The 19,253-nt window shown below is 45.4% G+C and overlaps 1 protein-coding gene across 1 annotated transcript in view; it reads right to left on the bottom strand.

The window, feature by feature from the left end:
- Positions 1-4,039: 4,039 nt before the first annotated feature.
- Positions 4,040-19,253, bottom strand: part of LOC126199212 (UDP-glucosyltransferase 2-like) — a 156,755-nt gene continuing 141,541 nt past the window's right edge. The window contains exons 6-7 of the mRNA XM_049935991.1: positions 16,854-17,073; positions 4,040-5,816 (exon numbers count right to left, since the gene is read on the bottom strand). Of these exons, the coding sequence (XP_049791948.1) occupies positions 5,537-5,816; positions 16,854-17,073 (500 nt within the window). The 3' untranslated portion in view covers positions 4,040-5,536. The remainder of the gene's footprint in view (positions 5,817-16,853; positions 17,074-19,253) is intronic.

The raw sequence follows: 19,253 nt of genomic DNA, 5'->3' as shown, positions 1-19,253 counted from the left end.
AAAAAAAATTAAAATAGGCAGCGTCTATAGTTTGCATGTTATGATCGTTCTCTTCTATTCTCCTCCCTTCATTCTAGTATAAACGCTTATTCACAAGTATAAACGAATGGCAGTGAACATTTGCGAATTACCTATGAATACTCGTTTGCAGCAGTGTAAACGAGGTTTTACACTTGTTCACTTGGTTCACTCTAGTATATAACAGGTTTTAGAGGGACCGATAACCTAGCAGTTACATGACGGCTATTATTCATTTATTTCACTGTTGCGATTTCAGCTCTAGAGCCATTTTCAAGTACCAAGGGAAAGGTCTTGTAAGGTAATGCTTCTTAAATTGTTTACCAAATGTTGCCACACTATGCTTTGCATTTTGTTATCCACATCTTATATTGGTTTCAGTTTTCACATTGCACAAAAAAATGCCTCTACAGCCAAAATTACGATAGTGAAGTGAATAAACAGTTTAAAAAATTCCAAATCGCAGAAGAGATTTCATTTAAAAATTGTATGATATGATTCTTGTAAGGGAAGGGCTGCCACGTTATATCAGAATGTAAGATCGACAAAATTTAGAGGTCGACAGAAGCGTCCGATCCCACGCGTCGGCTTTGACCCGTGACGTAAGGGTGTTGTCGTGTGTGACGTCATGACGGCGCGGAGTTTGGTTTGAGTGTGGCTGTCTCCAGTTCTGTTTTATCTTATTTTATTTACTTTTCTGATCTGTTCGTTCTGTCTCGTGAGATTTTTTTTTAAATTTAAAAACACTTATTACTTATTTTAATTATCTGTTTCCTCCAATTTCTGTTTTAGTTTATTATATTTATCTTTCTGATCTGTTCGTTCTATCCCGTGAGATTTTTTTTTTAAGACAAAAAACACTAATCAGCTACTGAAGCATCTTTATCTTCTATGGGTTGCAGGGGTTACGACCCCTGGGGAGGTGGGTGGGTATTCATGCATGGCTGTCTTCACTTACACGTTGTAGCTACGCAAGGCGTCTAAATTTGTTTATATTTAGTTTGCCCCCCACCCAAAACACCCCATTTCCCACGCTTGTCCCGTTTGTGTCATTAGACTTCTTGTGGAAAGTGTGTGTGTGTGTGTGTGTGTGTGTGTTTGTTTGTTTGTTTTTGTTTCCGCCATATTTGTGACGTCATGGGTCAAAGCAGATGGGCGGGATCGGACGCTTCCGTATTTCCAAATTTAGATACGATCGAACGCTTAGGGCTGTTTATTAATTCTTACTCATAACTAATTTATTGATTTACCTGAATTTAAAATCCACTCCCGTAACCTTTCTTTATCTTTGACCGGAAATCCGAACATTTTTAGTTCAGGATTTGTCCGTCTACTCTTTCCACAGCGGATATACTCGCAGGCCGTAGGCATGACGACTCGATCCACTACCACCGGTATGTCAGAAACAGCTGTACTTCACAGACGCCAAATGGTGGAAGGCTGCATGCGTTCGGACGATGTTGCCACATATTTCACAGAACGGAGTGGCATCTAGTGGTTGGTGCCACAAGTAAGGGTGTGACGCTGTTGCCGCCTGGTGGCCGTTCCCTGACAAGGGTTGCCTGCTAGACCAAGCGATCGGGCAATCTGATTCTTACGTGATCTGGGCTTCAACTACCATTCCATATTCAAAGTCTGTTAATTCCAGTAACGTGACCATAATCACATTGGAAATCTTTTCAGATGAATCACCTGAATACAAATGACAGTTCTGCCATTACACTGCCTTTTATAACTTGTGTGTGTGTGTGTGTGTGTGTGTGTGTGTGTGTGTGTGTGTGTGATACAACCAAAATGTCTGTACATACATATCACTATCCAATGACTTTTCTCACCTCAGTGTATGTACATGTAGACAAGGCAAGCCAATCAAGACCTTCTTGAGCATCGGATTCCCAACACAGATGATGAGCACTGCTTGCTGCTATTCATTGGTATCATCATTGTACTTATATTATAGACCACACCACTTTGTTGACGAGACATCATTAACTTTAATTTCTGGTACTTGGATATGCTAAGTGTCATATGCTGTGGTAAGCAGGCTGCAAGAGCCTTGTGACAGGCTGTACCTGGTAGGACTGTTGCCATATTTCAACTACAAAGTGGAAGTGGCTGCAGTGGAAACAACAGTTGTCTATAAGTTTCATGAACACTGAGGCATGGTGTTATGCAATTATTTGAGACAGACATGCAGAGCAGTTGTGCCAAGCCCACAGCAACTGTCAGGCATCCTCTTTACTGACTATGCTACAGTTCTCTTTATTCACTAAATTGGGTTTGCCACAAAAACCAAATTTCACAGACTCAAGTTTTTTCAGTTTCTTTCCAAAAAATAGGTTCCACTTGCCTCTAGTAGTTTTTTAATCTATTGCGTAAATAAGTCTTTAACATCATTTCCATTAAGTAATGGCATTCACACTAGAGATATGTGAAACTGAAAGCCACGAATTTTGGAGTATTTCATTAAGGACAGTAATTGTGTAGTAACTCCGGAAAACACTACTATTGGATCGACTGTAGGGATAAGGTAATTCCACTGTCCAGTCACATTAATGTAGCTGCCACCCATGTTCATTGTCAACCAGCAATAATCACTTACAGACAGCAGATGGTAGCACTAGCAGTGGAGGGTATATAAGGATGTGGAAAAATTGCAATCATTGTCGTAATGCAGAAACAGAGTGATTTATCTGACATCTAAAGTGGTATGATAATTGGCTTTTGGGCCAAGGTTGGGAGTTTTACTGAAATGCCTGAGTCTGTGATAGGTTTGTGTGCTGCTGTAGCTGAAGTATACCATGTAAGGCAAAATGGCACTATCCAAAACTGATGCTGAGGCATCTGTGGTGCATGATGTGTCATATATGACAGTGGTGAGCAACAGCTGCAGATATGTATATGGGTGAATAGAAGTACAATGTTGACCAACTGAGTGCCCACATGAACCAAGGGGCTATTTTGCATTCTCTGGGTGATCTTGTCATTCTGGAAGCTACATTGGATCAACGTAAGTATGCAACTACCCTTGCAGACCATGTCCACTCCTACATGCAGTTCGTGTTTCCTCGGCATGATGGCAGCTACCACTGGGACAATACAGTGTGCCACACAGCTTGCAGTGTACATGGGTGGTTTGACGAGCACTAGAATGAGAGTACCATATTTCTCTGGCCAGCAAACTCCCTGGATTTAAACCCAATTGAGAATCTGGGGGACATCTTGATTGGGCTATTTGTGCCATGGGATCTCATCTGAGTACACATCTCACAGCAGTCTGGACTGCAAAGAGTGGATACTCAGGATTTTGGCAGGTAGTCACATTAATGTGACTGGACAGTATATAAGGTCTTGGAAGAATTTCTGCATTGAAAGAAAATTGTTTGAAAACACATTTATTGTTACAATCTGTCTCACTATAAGATAATTTGTCATGAAGTTATTGCATAGGGGTGTTCATGTGTGAACTCTTGAGAACTCTTTGGTGAAAGAATATCAGCATTACAGTAATCTGTAGGAAACAAATCTATGTTACCAATCAGTACCTGACTCACTTATACCACTTGTGCATAAGAAAAATGTGTGCTGCACAATACAATGACTGTACAGTATGATAACCTCTCACTTCTTGTGGGGGCTGCAGGAGATGAGAAATTGCATGTCTGATGATTTCAGGCTAGTACTGACTTGCTTCCAATCATCCACAACCTTAATTATCAGACAATATAGTGTGCAGTGATGTTATAGTAGCCATCATGATTGCTGTTTCTTCTTCTGTTGAGTGTTATCTTTATTATGTATTGTTTTATTCAGAAATGAGTAATGGGGCATTTCATGATGCTTCACAAGAATGTAGGTACACTCTATTTTCGTTTTGTCTGTTAGTAATGTAAGCCACCTACATTATGAAACAAAGATTAGTGATGACGTGTTTGCTCATCTCCACTCTCCATGGCCTAGCTTAAATAAAATAAACTATGAGTGCTGAGAATGCAGTGATGTGAAATGGGTGAAGGTGAGGGTCTTGCATCCATCCATGCTTTACAATGCTTGGCCTGTATGTATGAGGGGTATAAAGTTTTAGCTGCCAATTCGAAATAATGTACTTGTGAACACAAACCTTGACAGTGGTGATAGTCTTCTACATAACTACTCTTCAGTGTGACAAATGTTTCCCAATTATAGATGCCATTTCAGAGACCTTGGTTGGTAGAAATCTACATCTAGCTGTCAGGAAAAGTGCTACCCCAAACATCATCAACTCATCATTCTGGAAACACCTACCTAGAAATGGTTTCATCATCTGAGGAAACATGGAGGAACCATTCTGTGGCATTCATGAGCATGTAGGAGGTTAAGGCAAAATTTGATAGCCCAAAGAAGCAACATGTCAGTTTTCTCTGCAGAATGAGGTAGGGCATTGGACAACTTTCCACAATACTTCATATTGACAGCCTCTCACAAACGTGGTCAGGAGATTTTGGTAGTGTTCTCCTGTGACAGTTTGTACCTTTTGAGCATAATCTGTTAGCAGCATGCCATGGTGCTCCCAAAAAGCATACAGCTTCACTTTTCCCATTGATGGTTGACCCTTCATGTATTTTTCTGGTGTGGAACAAGTGGCTAAAGAATTGGCCTTACAGAGTTGCAAAACTTCTGCTGCTGCCTTAGTTTTCCAATCATTTAGTATGAGTGTGATTGATCAGTCATGTTAACTAGTGGGTGACAGCCATTATTAAATTCAAAACATCGTGCACTGTACTAAAAATTGATCCATAACTGATCGTCACATTTTCCACTATCGCTTGCACTAAAATATGCCAGCATCTGAGCACCAGGTTGTCCACTTCTCCTTTGATCTCCAGTTCTTCACAGAGAGATGTTTTGCCACATTGTTCCTCATCACTGAGGGTTGTTTGATCACACTGGAAGAGTTCGTAATACATACCTACTTGCCATTTGATGGTTGATTGTTACCTTCCAGCATCTCAGCAACAGTTGTTGCAGTGTTGTACCTATTCAAATGCGGAAAACAAATTACTGCACAATACTACACTTCATTGATGGGTTGTGTCGCTTTGCTGTTGCTTCTCTTGCAGTTTGTCACAGTACTGTGATGTGGGATTTCAATATGTACCATATTGTGGGCATGTACCTAGAAATAAACTAAAAAATAACTTGTAACTCTGTTTCCTTAAAGTGATAATTATAACATAACGACTGCCTTCATACAAAAAAGTTAACACAGTGATCTCACTGTGATTAAGAATGGCCGATAATTGGCTGGCAACTGTCTTCTACCATTCAACATGACCAAAAAATTATTTTAGTTCAACTATAGTCCATGTGCATGATGAGGATTGCTCCCAGCAGTCCCTGCAAGACATGATAAGCTATGCTACTGCACTATACTGAAGCTGTTTAATACAAATGCTAAGCAATCTCTCATCCACTGGGTCAACTATTACACTCTCCTGTGCAGGAGAGCTATCACAACTTTCTCATTCTCACAGTTACTCTACTGTGCTTTAATCTTGGCCCTACAGTTGTTCAACAAGTTGGACAGCTTCCACACAAGCAGACAGAGGACAGCAGAGGCACAGATGGCGATGAGAATGATGAATCCGATGACGTCGAGCAGCAGCAGTTGCCACCAGTACAGATCGAGAGCTGCACTACGCAAGTGAGGCGCCCCCCGGTGGCGTATCACGTATTCGATCCACCAGACAGCACGCTCCACGGAGTCTGACTTGTGCTCCCTGAATATGCCCGACACACGCTTCATGTTCTCCATGTACCTGCAATAATGACACTGCATACTCAGAACGAGAACATTCAGATACACTGCACTAGTAACACTTCAGTTGAGACAGGCTGTGGACCGTGGACTACTGAAGACTCCTACAGATGTCAGGGTATCGTGATCCTATGAGGAGGTAGCTAATTCCATCAGACGAAGTAAAGTAAAAGCTCGTTATATCTTCATGTGTCTCTTTCTTTGCACATCTGGAAGCCATTACTGTCTTTTCTTCCTTAATAAATGAGAACCTGCTAACTTCTTGCTCGTGACTTATATGAGCTCTATAAGAAGTAATAATAATTTCCGCATTAGTAAATAACTATACGTGTACAGAGTCTGTATAAAAAGTATTGGGAACAAATTTTTATTGACGTGACTGTACTACTCAGCGTGCTTGCACCGTGCATGCTCGACGGTGGGGGATGTGACCTTCAACACGACCGAAGCGCTAGACGCCGGTGAGCATTTGTTCAGGCAAGAATGTGTTATTAGTAGAATCCTGTCGAGTGACTCGGTGCAAGCGCAAATTGCAGCGAATGACAGAACAGCGGTACACTATCAAATTTTGTACTGGACTGGGGAAATCGGGTACGGAGACTTTGGCCATGATTCACCAAGTGTTCAAGGATGAAAGCACGTCACAAACTGCAGTTCTTAAGTGGATTTAACTCTTGAAAGATGGCCGAGAGAGTGTGAAAGACGCTGGCCGCTGTGGCCGAGCAGTTCTAGGCGCTTCAGTCTGGAACCACGCTGCTACTACGGTCGCAGGTTCGAATCCTTCCTCGGACATGGATGTGTGTGATGTTCTTACGTTGGTTAGGTTTAAGTAGTTCTAAGTATAGGGGACTGATGACCTCAGATGTTAAGTCCCGTAGGGCTTAGAGCCATTTGATCCATTTGAGGTGTGAAAGACGATCCCCACACTGGACGGACGTTGAAGTCAAGAACCACATTGAAGGCTAGATTCAGAGAGGCGGTTAAGTGTTTGCGAGGTCTAATAAGACGACAGTGCCTAGCATTATTACTGAAGATTTGGCGATCCGGAAGATCTGCGCTAAACTTGTCCTCAAGGTCTTGGTGGACGATCAAAAGGAGAAGCGAGTGTCTGCTAGTGACGATCTTCTCCAATGCATTGAAGAAGATCCACTTTTAGGACAATTTAATCAAGGGACATGGAAGTTGGATATCCGAATACAAGCCGGAAACAAAATGACGAAGTTCTGAATGGTACACTGCAGCATCATCTTGTCTAAAAAAAGATCGAATGAGAAAATCCTGAGTGAAAGTCATCCCCATCGTTTTCTTCGATACTGAATTTGTACGTGTAGGGTGGGCAGAGAATGGTGCTTTTTTCCCTAGAAGTGCTAAGAAGACTGAAGAGAAGGGTCAGCTGCGTGAGGCCAGTCATAGATGGAAATTAGGAATTGCACCATGGCAACGCGCCCAGCCACACCTGCTCCAAGGTCACCGACTACCCAACGATAAGTGGCATCATGACGATTCCCCAACGCACTTACAGTCCCGTCTTGGTACCAGCAGACTATTTTCAATTCCCAAAAGACGTCCTCCCTCGAAAGACCCCACCATAGGACTCTAAGTGCCATAAAAGAAGCTTCCACATGTACCCTTAACAACCTTCCAGAATCCGCCTACTATGGGATCTGGGACCTGTGAGTCATGGAAAAGCCGATGGTAAAAGTGTGTTGACGCTCAAAGCCTGTACTTCGAAGAATTTTGAGGTATTGTAGCAATATCTCAAATAAAATAGTTTTCACAAACTTTTCCCATACTTTTTACACAAACCCGGTATGTCCAGTCAGTACATGTCAATTAATGTGGCTCAGTTGATACGTACTGGCATTCTAACTGAAAAGCCTTTGTTCAATCCTGTATTGATGACGTGATGTTTCCTTTTTCATTTGTAGCGTTTTTCACCTGTGGCAATGATGTGTTAATGTGAAAAATGCTAAGTTGCACTGTGATACCGAGTCCATATTAACTTGAATATATAATAAAGAAATTCGCCAAATAGCCATGAAAATTGAGAAGTTATTTTACTTTATTTTCGCTACCATTCTCGGCAATTCAATATGCCGTCCTCAGACCTCATATGCATCTCTAAAAAATTATTGATATTGGCATACTGAAGATGGCATGTTGAATTTCCGAAACTGGTAGCGAAAATAAAGTAAAATAATTTCTCAGTTTGCAAAGCTGTTTGGCGAATTTCTTTGTTTAATATTTGACCAGTCGCTGTCCCTCGTCCACAATGCATTAACAGACTTAACTTGAATAAGTCACTTATAAGATTAGGTTAGCATTCCTGTTAGTTGTGTTTGGTACAGGTCCCACACACTTGAGATATACTGAAAGATGGAATGCAGAAATGTTTCGGAAGCAGTCAATCTTTCTTTGTGGACTCTCTCTTCAACAGTTCTTGGAAAAGCTGCTTTGCAAACCTAGAGTGAAATTCCTTTTCAATTTGAATCTTCCATTTTTTTCCAAGGTTGCACTGTCTAATCTCAAAGTTTCTGTGTCATAGTAATTCCGTGTTACACACAATTTTATGGAGTTTTTTCCTTATCTAACTTGCAACTGAGAACTGTGCACAATCCAGTTCTTCTCATGCACCAAAACACATGACGCTTCTAATCAAATAACTCATGAAAACTTTTAAGACAAACGAACGACTAATCTGCTTTTCTTATAACATCATGAATATTAGCCAATCAAAACCACATGTGCAACACACAGCCTGTCTCTGATGAAGGGCAGGTCACTTCGTAAGGCGAAACAAGAACCTCAACAGCTGACAACGCAAATGGTAGCTGGAGCTTCCAAAGCTGAAAACAATAACCATCTATAGAGCTACGGCAACACTGAGGCTTTGCCACAGATATGAGAACGAAATGATGTTATGTGACTGACTATGGTAGATGTGCGAAACAGCTGCACCCAGCCTATTACAGCTGTCAGGGTGCTTTTTTCGCCATACGAGTATAACTTTTCATTCTAGAATGAATTACTCACTCTGCAGCCTAGTGTGATTAATGAAACCATCAGATTTAAAAAGGTATGAGAACTGAAACTACACTCCTGGAAATGGAAAAAAGAACACATTGACACCGGTGTGTCAGACCCACCATGCTTGCTCCGGACACTGCGAGAGGGCTGTACAAGCAATGATCACACGCACGGCACAGCGGACACACCAGGAACCGCGGTGTTGGCCGTCGAATGGCGCTAGCTGCGCAGCATTTGTGCACCGCCGCCGTCAGTGTCAGCCAGTTTGCCGTGGCATACGGAGCTCCATCGCAGTCTTTAACACTGGTAGCATGCCGCGACAGCGTGGACGTGAACCGTATGTGCAGTTGACGGACTTTGAGCGAGGGCGTATAGTGGGCATGCGGGAGGCCGGGTGGACGTACCGCCGAATTGCTCAACACGTGGGGCGTGAGGTCTCCACAGTACATCGATGTTGTCGCCAGTGGTCGGCGGAAGGTGCACGTGCCCGTCGACTTGGGACCGGACCGCAGCGACGCACGGATGCACGCCAAGACCGTAGGATCCTACGCAGTGCCGTAGGGGACCGCACCGCCACTTCCCAGCAAATTAGGGACACTATTGCTCCTGGGGTATCGGCGAGGACCATTCGCAACCGTCTCCATGAAGCTGGGCTACGGTCCCGCACACCGTTAGGCCGTCTTCCGCTCACGCCCCAACATCGTGCAGCCCGCCTCCAGTGGTGTCGCGACAGGCGTGAATGGAGGGACGAATGGAGACGTGTCGTCTTCAGCGATGAGAGTCGCTTCTGCCTTGGTGCCAATGATGGTCGTATGCGTGTTTGGCGCCATGCAGGTGAGCGCCACAATCAGGACTGCATACGACCGAGGCACACAGGGCCAACACCCGGCATCATGGTGTGGGGAGCGATCTCCTACACTGGCCGTACACCACTGGTGATCGTCGAGGGGACACTGAATAGTGCACGGTACATCCAAACCGTCATCGAACCCATCGTTCTACCATTCCTAGACCGGCAAGGGAACTTGCTGTTCCAACAGGACAATGCACGTCCGCATGTATCCCGTGCCACCCAACGTGCTCTAGAAGGTGTAAGTCAACTACCCTGGCCAGCAAGATCTCCGGATCTGTCCCCCATTGAGCATGTTTGGGACTGGATGAAGCGTCGTCTCACGCGGTCTGCACGTCCAGCACGAACGCTGGTCCAACTGATGCGCCAGGTGGAAATGGCATGGCAAGCCGTTCCACAGGACTACATCCAGCATCTCTACGATCGTCTCCATGGGAGAATAGCAGCCTGCATTGCTGCGAAAGGTGGATATACACTGTACTAGTGCCGACATTGTGTATGCTCTGTTGCCTGTGTCTATGTGCCTGTGATTCTGTCAGTGTGATCATGTGATGTATCTGACCCCAGGAATGTGTCAATAAAGTTTCCCCTTCCTGGGACAATGAATTCACGGTGTTCTTATTTCAATTTCCAGGAGTGTATTTAAGTATTCAACTTGCTATGAACAACTACATAAAAAAACAGAAAGCTGATTCATTTCCACACCAAAGTTAGTATTTTACATTGTCACCATAAGGAATTAGTAGTAACACAATTAATAAAGCAAAAGTATTTCTTATATGACACAGCATATTGTAAAATATTTTTTCTTAATTTGACTTTTGAATTTCCTGTTAAATCACTTATGTTGGTCGCATGATGTTACTACAACGTTTCAAGTCAATAAGCTATCTCCCAGATGCCACGGATCATGAGATGTCTTATACTTCTTGCAATATCTCGTTAAAGAATAACGAATACTGAAAATGGTTTACGCCATCTTCAAGAGCTCAAGAATACTCATCTGGGGAGATGAAGTAGAACTTTTAATGGAACAAATAGGCTTTCCGAGGAATCGAGCTCACTTCAAATGATGTAAGGCAAGTGCCCACACACTGAGGGTAACGTGAAAATGAACCACGATGTCTGTGTCGACATTTTCGGTGGCCAAGTGATGCCTTTTCTTTTACAGCTTCGTGATAAGCATTCTGTGGACACTCCCATCTTTCAAGACGACAACAACCATGTTCGAGACCTGCACCCAGATGTTCCTGGTTTGACAAACACTCAGGCTCCCTATTGCACATTGACTGTCTCGCTAAATCACACGATCTTAAAATAATCCCTTAGAAAATGTCCGTGGCTATTTGTCAAGGAGGGGCGGGGGGTACGTAACAATCAACAACCACACAGTTTAATAGATCTACAGTATCTAATCACCAAAAAATAGCTTCAAGTTAACAGGGTAATTATAAGTCCATGAAACATTTCTAAGAATCGATATACACTGAAGAGCTAAAGAAACAGGAACACCTGCCTAATATCGTGTAGCGCCCCCGTGAGCACGCAGAAGTGTCGCAACGTGACATGGCATGGACTCGACTAATGTCTGCAGTAGTGCTGGAGGGAACTAACACCATGAATCTTGCAGGGCTGTCCATAAATCCGTAAGAGTACGAAGGGGTGGAGATCTGTTCTGAACAGCACGTTGTAAGACATCCCAGATATACTCAATAACGTTCATGTCTGGGGAGTTCGGTGGCCAGCGGAATTGTTTAAACTCAAAACAGTGTTCCTGGAGCCAATCTGTAGCAATTCTGGACATGTAGGGTGTCGCATTGTCCCGCTGGAAGTGCCCAAGTCCGTCGGAATGCACAATGGACACGAATGGATGTAGGTGATCAGACAGGGTGCTTACGTACGTGTCACATATCAGGGTAGTATCTAGACATATCACTCCAACTGCACAACCCCACATCATTACAGAGCCTCCACCAGCTTGAACAGTCGCCTGTTGACATGCAGGGTACATGGATTCATAAGGTTGTCTCCATACCCGTACACGTCCATCTGCTCGATACAATTTGAAACAAGACTCATCCAACCAGACATATTTCCAGGCATCAACAGTCCAATGTCGGTGTTGACGGATCCAGGCGAGACGTAAAGCTTCGTGTCGTGCAGTCATCAAGGGTACATGAGTGGACCTTCTGCTCCGAAAGCCCATATCAATGATGTTTCGTTGAATGGTTCGCACGTTGACACTTGTTGATGGCCTGGCAGTGAAATCTGCAGCAATTTGCGAAAGGGTAGCACTTGTGGCACGTTGAACGGTTCTTCTCAGTCACCGTTGGTCCCATTCTTGCAGGATCTTTTTCCGGCCGCAGCGATGTCGGAGATTTGATGTTTTACCGGATTCCTGATATTTAAGGTACACTCTAGAAAAGGTCGTACGGGATAATCCCCACTTCATCGCTACCTCGGAGATGCTGTGTCCTATCGCTCGTACGCCGACTATAACAACTGATTCAAACTCATTTAAATCTTGATAACCTGCCAGTGCAGCAGCAGCAGCAGCAACCGATCTACCGACTGTGCCCGACACTTGTCATCTTATATAATTGTTGTTGACCGCAGCGTCGTATTCTGCCTGTTTACACATCTCTGTATTTGAATACGCATGCCTATACCAGTTTCTTTGGCCCTTCAGTGTAGATAAATGGCAAATAGCAGTGTGACATTTGATATAAAATGTGAACGATAAAGTCTCAACGGCTTTTTTTTACAATGTACATAAATGCTGTATGTGTCCACCCTTCGTCACGTGGGACACGTCTAATTGGTCTATTTGGTAGTCCAGTTCTGCCCATACCAGACACAGCATATCACGAGTGACGAAAGGAACAGTTACTTTGGTGCGGTGTTGCAAGTCGTTGAAACATAAATACTAAAATTGTTCAAATGGCTCTGAGCACTATGGGACTTAACATCTGTGGTCATCAGTCCCCTAGAACTTAGAACTACTTAAACCCAACTAACCTAAGGACATCACACACATCCATGCCCGAGGCAGGATTCGAACCTGCGACCGTAGCAGTCGCGCGGTTCCGGACTGAGCGCCTAGAACCGCTAGACCACCGCGGCCGGCAAACATAAATACTGTCCTTGATGTGCACCTTAAGAAAAAAATCGCAAAAGATCAAGTCCTGTGAGTCTAGTGGTTATCCAAATAGTGTTGGGTCAGCAGCCATAATAAGGCCTTTCTAACATCACGGCAATGTCTGATTCAGGTAATTTAGTATACAATTGGGGAAATGTGGAGGGGCGCAATCTTACTGAAAGGTGAAATCCCAGCTATCAGCTTCAAGTTGTGGCATGAACCACAACTGCAGCATGTTGAGATAGGTGATACCATTCTCAGTTCTCTCAGTGAAGACGAAGGGTGCGTACACTGTCCCGTTCAGTGCAGCATGGAACATGAAACTTGCCAGGAGAAGTGCTGTGACACTCACTACCGATTGGGAACGTGCTAATTCTAGCACACAAAATGTTTTCTCCTTCTGGTTCACTGCCATTTTCACCAATTATGGTCGATAGCGCCCCTGTCGACATCCTCCAAACTAACTTTCCTTGCACCCTGTTCAAACAAAGTTTGAGATTTTGTAATTCACGTACTGTCCCTTTTGTTACGTTATGTTTGGCCTTTACCTAAACTGATTTCATAAAAAGTTTCATGTACTTTATAGTTAGCCTGTATATAACGTACCTGAAGTAATTTTCGAACTCTCTTCCTTTCCTAATCAAGGCCATTATAAAAGCAGAATGTGGAGATACACGCTATAAGTGTGACGTCATCTTGGGGTGACCAGGGTCCAGATAAATACGGGCCACCAACGAAGTAGTAATGTCACAGTAGTCACCTTGTCTGCCATACTTCACGAATCCTCAGCTCCATGCATGGTCCACAGGAAATCAATACGTCACGAAAAGGTACCCATAAATGTCTTAACTTTTATGTGTGCTGGTCGTGCGGTAGCGTTCTCGCTTCCCACGCCCGGGTTCCCGGGTTCGATTCCCGGCGGGGTCAGGGATTTTCTCTGCCTCGTGATGACTGGGTGTTGTGTGATGTCCTTAGGTTAGTTAGGTTTAAGTAGTTCTAAGTTCTAGGGGACTGATGACCATAGATGTTAAGCCCCATAGTGCTCAGAGCCATTTGAACCATTTTTATGTGTGCTGTCGAGAGTTGCAAGCATTTACAAGTGCAGACAAGAATTATTAAACTCATCCGAAATAGTTATTCGGTCTCCGCCACAGACAGCTACTGGCACTCATAAGACCTGCAGTGTCACATGGTGCGATGTACGCCCTGCGGCCTGCCATTTTCATGGGCCTCGGGGGTGACTAATCTTTTGTCCCAGGTGCTCGCTTTTGAAGGCAACAGGAACACCCTTCTTCCAGCGCAACAACTATAGCTCACGCAGGGTACGGTGGCCGTTGTGCAATGACCAGTTTTCGTCCAAAGCCCTGGATGAGTTCATTAGTTTGTTCAGAAGGGGTTTCAGGCTCGAGATGCACACTGTGCAGTCTTTCTCGCACGATTTTAAAGAAACTATTCAGTAAAAAAAATTCATGATGCTGCGCCCGTCATTTCGCTAATGGTCCTAGTTACTGTCATACACTCCTGGAAATTGAAATAAGAACACCGTGAATTCATTGTCCCAGGAAGGGGAAACTTTATTGACACATTCCTGGGGTCAGATACATCACATGATCACACTGACAGAACCACAGGCACATAGACACAGGCAACAGAGCATGCACAATGTCGGCACTAGTACAGTGTATATCCACCTTTCGCAGCAATGCAGGCTGCTATTCTCCCATGGAGACGATCGTAGAGATGCTGGATGTAGTCCTGTGGAACGGCTTGCCATGCCATTTCCACCTGGCGCCTCAGTTGGACCAGCGTTCGTGCCGGACGTGAGGACCGCGTGAGACGACGCTTCATCCAGTCCCAAACATGCTCAATGGGGGACAGATCCGGAGATCTTGCTGGCCAGGGTAGTTGACTTACACCTTCTAGAGCACGTTGGGTGGCACGGGATACATGCGGACGTGCATTGTCCTGTTGGAACAGCAAGTTCCCTTGCCGGTCTAGGAATGGTAGAACGATGGGTTCGATGACGGTTTGGATGTACCGTGCACTATTCAGTGTCCCCTCGACGATCACCAGTGGTGTACGGCCAGTGTAGGAGATCGCTCCCCACACCATGATGCCGGGTGTTGGCCCTGTGTGCCTCGGTCGTATGCAGTCCTGATTGTGGCGCTCACCTGCACGGCGCCAAACACGCATACGACCATCATTGGCACCAAGGCAGAAGCGACTCTCATCGCTGAAGACGACACGTCTCCATTCGTCCCTCCATTCACGCCTGTCGCGACACCACTGGAGGCGGGCTGCACGATGTTGGGGCGTGAGCGGAAGACGGCCTAACGGTGTGCGGGACCGTAGCCCAGCTTCATGGAGACGGTTGCGAATGGTCCTCGCCGATACCCCAGGGGCAACAGTGTCCCTAATTTGCTGGGAGTGGCGGTGCGGTCCCCTACGGCACTGCGTAGGATCCTACGGTCTTGGCGTGCATCCGTGCGTCGCTGCGGTCCGGTCCCAGGTCGACGGGCACGTGCACCTTCCGCCGACCACTGGCGACAACATCGATGTACTGTGGAGACCTCACGCCCCACGTGTTGAGCAATTCGGCGGTACGTCCACCCGGCCTCCCGCATGCCCACTATACGCCCTCGCTCAAAGTCCGTCAACTGCACATACGGTTCACGTCCACGCTGTCGCGGCATGCTACCAGTGTTAAAGGCTGCGATGGAGCTCCGTATGCCACGGCAAACTGGCTGACACTGACGGCGGCGGTGCACAAATGCTGCGCAGCTAGCGCCATTCGACGGCCAACACCGCGGTTCCTGGTGTGTCCGCTGTGCCGTGCGTGTGATCATTGCTTGTACAGCCCTCTCGCAGTGTCCGGAGCAAGTATGGTGGGTCTGACACACCGGTGTCAATGTGTTCTTTTTCCATTTCCAGGAGTGTATTTACGTGCGCGAAATTTAGAAAAGCGTGTGTTGAAAAATAGATGTCGCTATGATTTTGCATTTTGTGCATAATTCATAATATGTTGTTGCGTATGAAATTTAGCAAACGTATTGAATTTTTCTTTAGACTTGGGTAGAGGTATCTATCCATCACCAGTCTCGAGAAAACTGATCTGATGTAGAACAGTAATCTGTGATCACACCTCACCAGCGATAAGGTCAGTGTGAAATATCCACAAAATTCCGCATTTTTCATAAACCATTTCAGATATAGAAATGAGATTTTGACAAATGATACAACACGAAGATAGTATTTCACCATATTGTTATTATGTAAAACATCATTATCTACCGTGTTATTCCAATAACTACAGACTTTTTTGGAGAAAGAATGTAATTTTTAAGGGCCATCAATAGCTCGTGCAACGAGAAATGCTATGGGTTTCGAAACAACGTATGTGAAGACATTACACTTTTTTTTGTACCAAGGATGTGCTTTTTTTTATAAGCTTCTGACTTTCTTTTCGTCAGTTCCTCACTTAATAAGCTTAATAAACCATGGTTCCAGAATTCTCTCGCAATTGTGTCTGCACAACAAGTTAGTGAGGTGAGACTGTGTAAACTCCGCAGTGGTTTGGCAAGAGAAGCAGATTTTGACATGGCAACTAGAGAAATGAATAGGTTTTACTCAAAATTCGGTACTTGTGACACTTTTCTGAAAATTACAAATGGCTAACAAGCAGGCGAAAATAAATCGCTGAATTTCGGTGGTATTCTTTTTAGATGCTAACGAGAGAAAAGATGACAGTAGATCTTTTTGAATGGTCACGATGCAAATGTAGGCGTGAAGGGGCTCCACTTAATATTTACAAAAAATGTGAGCATAGGCTTCAGTTTAGAATGGCACTTCCCCTCCAGTGCTCAGCATTTCCCCTACAACGCTCTGGACGAACCCCCATCACTGCCGCTCTCCCCATGCCTCCCCAGCCGACTGCGCATCTAGCGGCCACGGCATTCTGCGTGCGCTACACCTCTGACTCATTTGTGTGAGGTTATACAGGTCACGCCTTGTTTCATACTTACTTGCTGTCGTTCAGCAATGATTTCAGGTCTCGCAGAACCGTCTCCTTGCTGACCTCACTGTACTCGAGCCAGATGCCTATCTCGGCCTGCTTAATCTTGGCAGCGTTGTGCGCCTGATCAGAGAAGAAGGGCATAACCAGAAGTGGTACAGCATGGTACGTCGCCTCGTTCAGGCTTTGCAGACCTCCCTGCATGATGAACACCTGCACGTTTGGATGGGCTGTAAGAACATAAACAATAGTTAATGGTAGTACCAACTGTTTACCTGGAAACAGCATTCCACAATATAGAGTGGTCCAAATTGTTTGACATCTTCAGAAACATAGGTATATTCTAAAAGGAAAGTCCAGCCACATGGTTCAAAAATGGCTCAGAGCACTATGGGACTCAACTTCTGAGGTCATTAGTCCCCTATAACTTAGAACTAGTTAAACCTAACTAACCTAAGGACATCACACACGTCCATGTCCGAGGCAGGATTCGAACCTGCGACTGTAGCGGTCTCGCGGTTCCAGACTGCAGCGCCTAGAACCGCACGGCCACTTCGGCCGGTCCAGTCACATGGAACGAGTACAAGAACCAAGATGTTACAATAAGAATACAAGACTCAGAGAGAATTCCTTGGATTAAAAAGTACATAGGGCGTGGATGCTGTCTTTCTCTTCTACTGCTCAATTTCTACACTCCTGGAAATGGAAAAAAGAACACATTGACACCGGTGTGTCAGACCCACCATACTTGCTCCGGACACTGCGAGAGGGCTGTACAAGCAATGATCACACGCACGGCACAGCGGACACACCAGGAACCGCGGTGTTGGCCGTCGAATGGCGCTAGCTGCGCAGCATTTGTGCACCGCCGCCGTCAGTGTCAGCCAGTTTGCCGTGGCATACGGAGCTCCATCGCAGTCTTTAACACTGGTAGCATGCCGCGACAGCGTGGACGTGAACCGTATGTGCAATTGACGGACTTTGAGCGAGGGCGTATAGTGGGCATGCGGGAGGCCGGGTGGACATACCGCCGAATTGCTCAACACGTGGGGCGTGAGGTCTCCACAGTACATCGATGTTGTCGCCAGTGGTCGGCGGAAGGTGCACATGCCCGTCGACCTGGGACCGGACCGGACCGCAGCGACGCACGGATGCACGCCAAGACCGTAGGATCCTACGCAGTGCCGTAGGGGACCGCACCGCCACGTCCCAGCAAATTAGGGACACTGTTGCTCCTGGGGTATCGGCGAGGACCATTCGCAACCGTCTCCATGAAGCTGGGCTACGGTCCCGCACACCGTTAGGCCGTCTTCCGCTCACGCCCCAACATCGTGCAGCCCGCCTCCAGTGGTGTCGCGACAGGCGTGAATGGAGGGACGAATGGAGACGTGTCGTCTTCAGCGATGAGAGTCGCTTCTGCCTTGGCGCCAATGATGGTCGTATGCGTGTTTGGCGCCGTGCAGGTGAGCGCCACAATCAGGACTGCATACGACCGAGGCACACAGGGCCAACACCCGGCATCATGGTGTGGGGAGCGATCTCCTACACTGGCCGTACACCACTGGTGATCGTCGAGGGGACACTGAATAGTTATGAGTGAAGGAGTTGTCCGTGAATGGGTACGTTTATTTAAAAGTGGACGAGAAAACGTTCATGATGAAGAGAGGAGTGGTAGACCATCATTGGTGACTGACGAACTCGTTCAGACAGTTGATGCAAAAGTTCGTGAAAATCGACGTTTCTCAATGTCGGAGTTGTCTTCTGGTTTTCCACAGATTTCTAAGACTCTCTAAGCTCAAAGATGCGGTCACAGGCTGGCTCCAGGCACAAGCGGGTGATTTTTATGCAGAAGGAATTTCAAAGCTTGTGAAGAGATACGATAAGTGCCTCAATCGCTATGGAGACTATGTAGAAAAATAGTGCAAAGATGTAGTTGTAAGATGTATATATTAAAATATTTTTATTTAACTTGGTGTATTTTTTTAAATCAACCGGAGGTTACTTTCTGAACGGCCCTCGTAGCAGTATAGACACAGTAAAAAGGAGACTGATAATTGTGGCTGGGTGACTACCTCGAAATAACGGCTCTCTGCGAGTCGTAAAAATTGCACACCCAATATTTTGTGAAGAAATCCTGACATCACCCAAAACCTGTTGTACTAACCACACTTACCTCATTGTCAGTTCAAATAAAGGGCAGGTCCTGGGTGAGATCCAGGTCTGCCCTCACGTCGTCAAATAAAACACACTCAGTTTCTGACAATCTACGGAATCTGTGTATGGACATACCGAAGTGACTCGTGGACTATAAGAAAACTGGAAAGAAAGGGAACTAGAGCGTTTGAAATATGGTGAAGGATGCTGCGAAGTAAGGGTTCTGCGCAGAATCGACGGCGAAAGGAATGTGTGG

This window comes from Schistocerca nitens, chromosome 8 (genome assembly GCF_023898315.1).
Source record: "Schistocerca nitens isolate TAMUIC-IGC-003100 chromosome 8, iqSchNite1.1, whole genome shotgun sequence".
Classification (NCBI taxonomy): domain Eukaryota; kingdom Metazoa; phylum Arthropoda; class Insecta; order Orthoptera; family Acrididae; genus Schistocerca; species Schistocerca nitens.
Note: the sequence above shows the minus strand (reverse complement) of the source record. Positions and strands in the feature narration are given on the sequence as shown.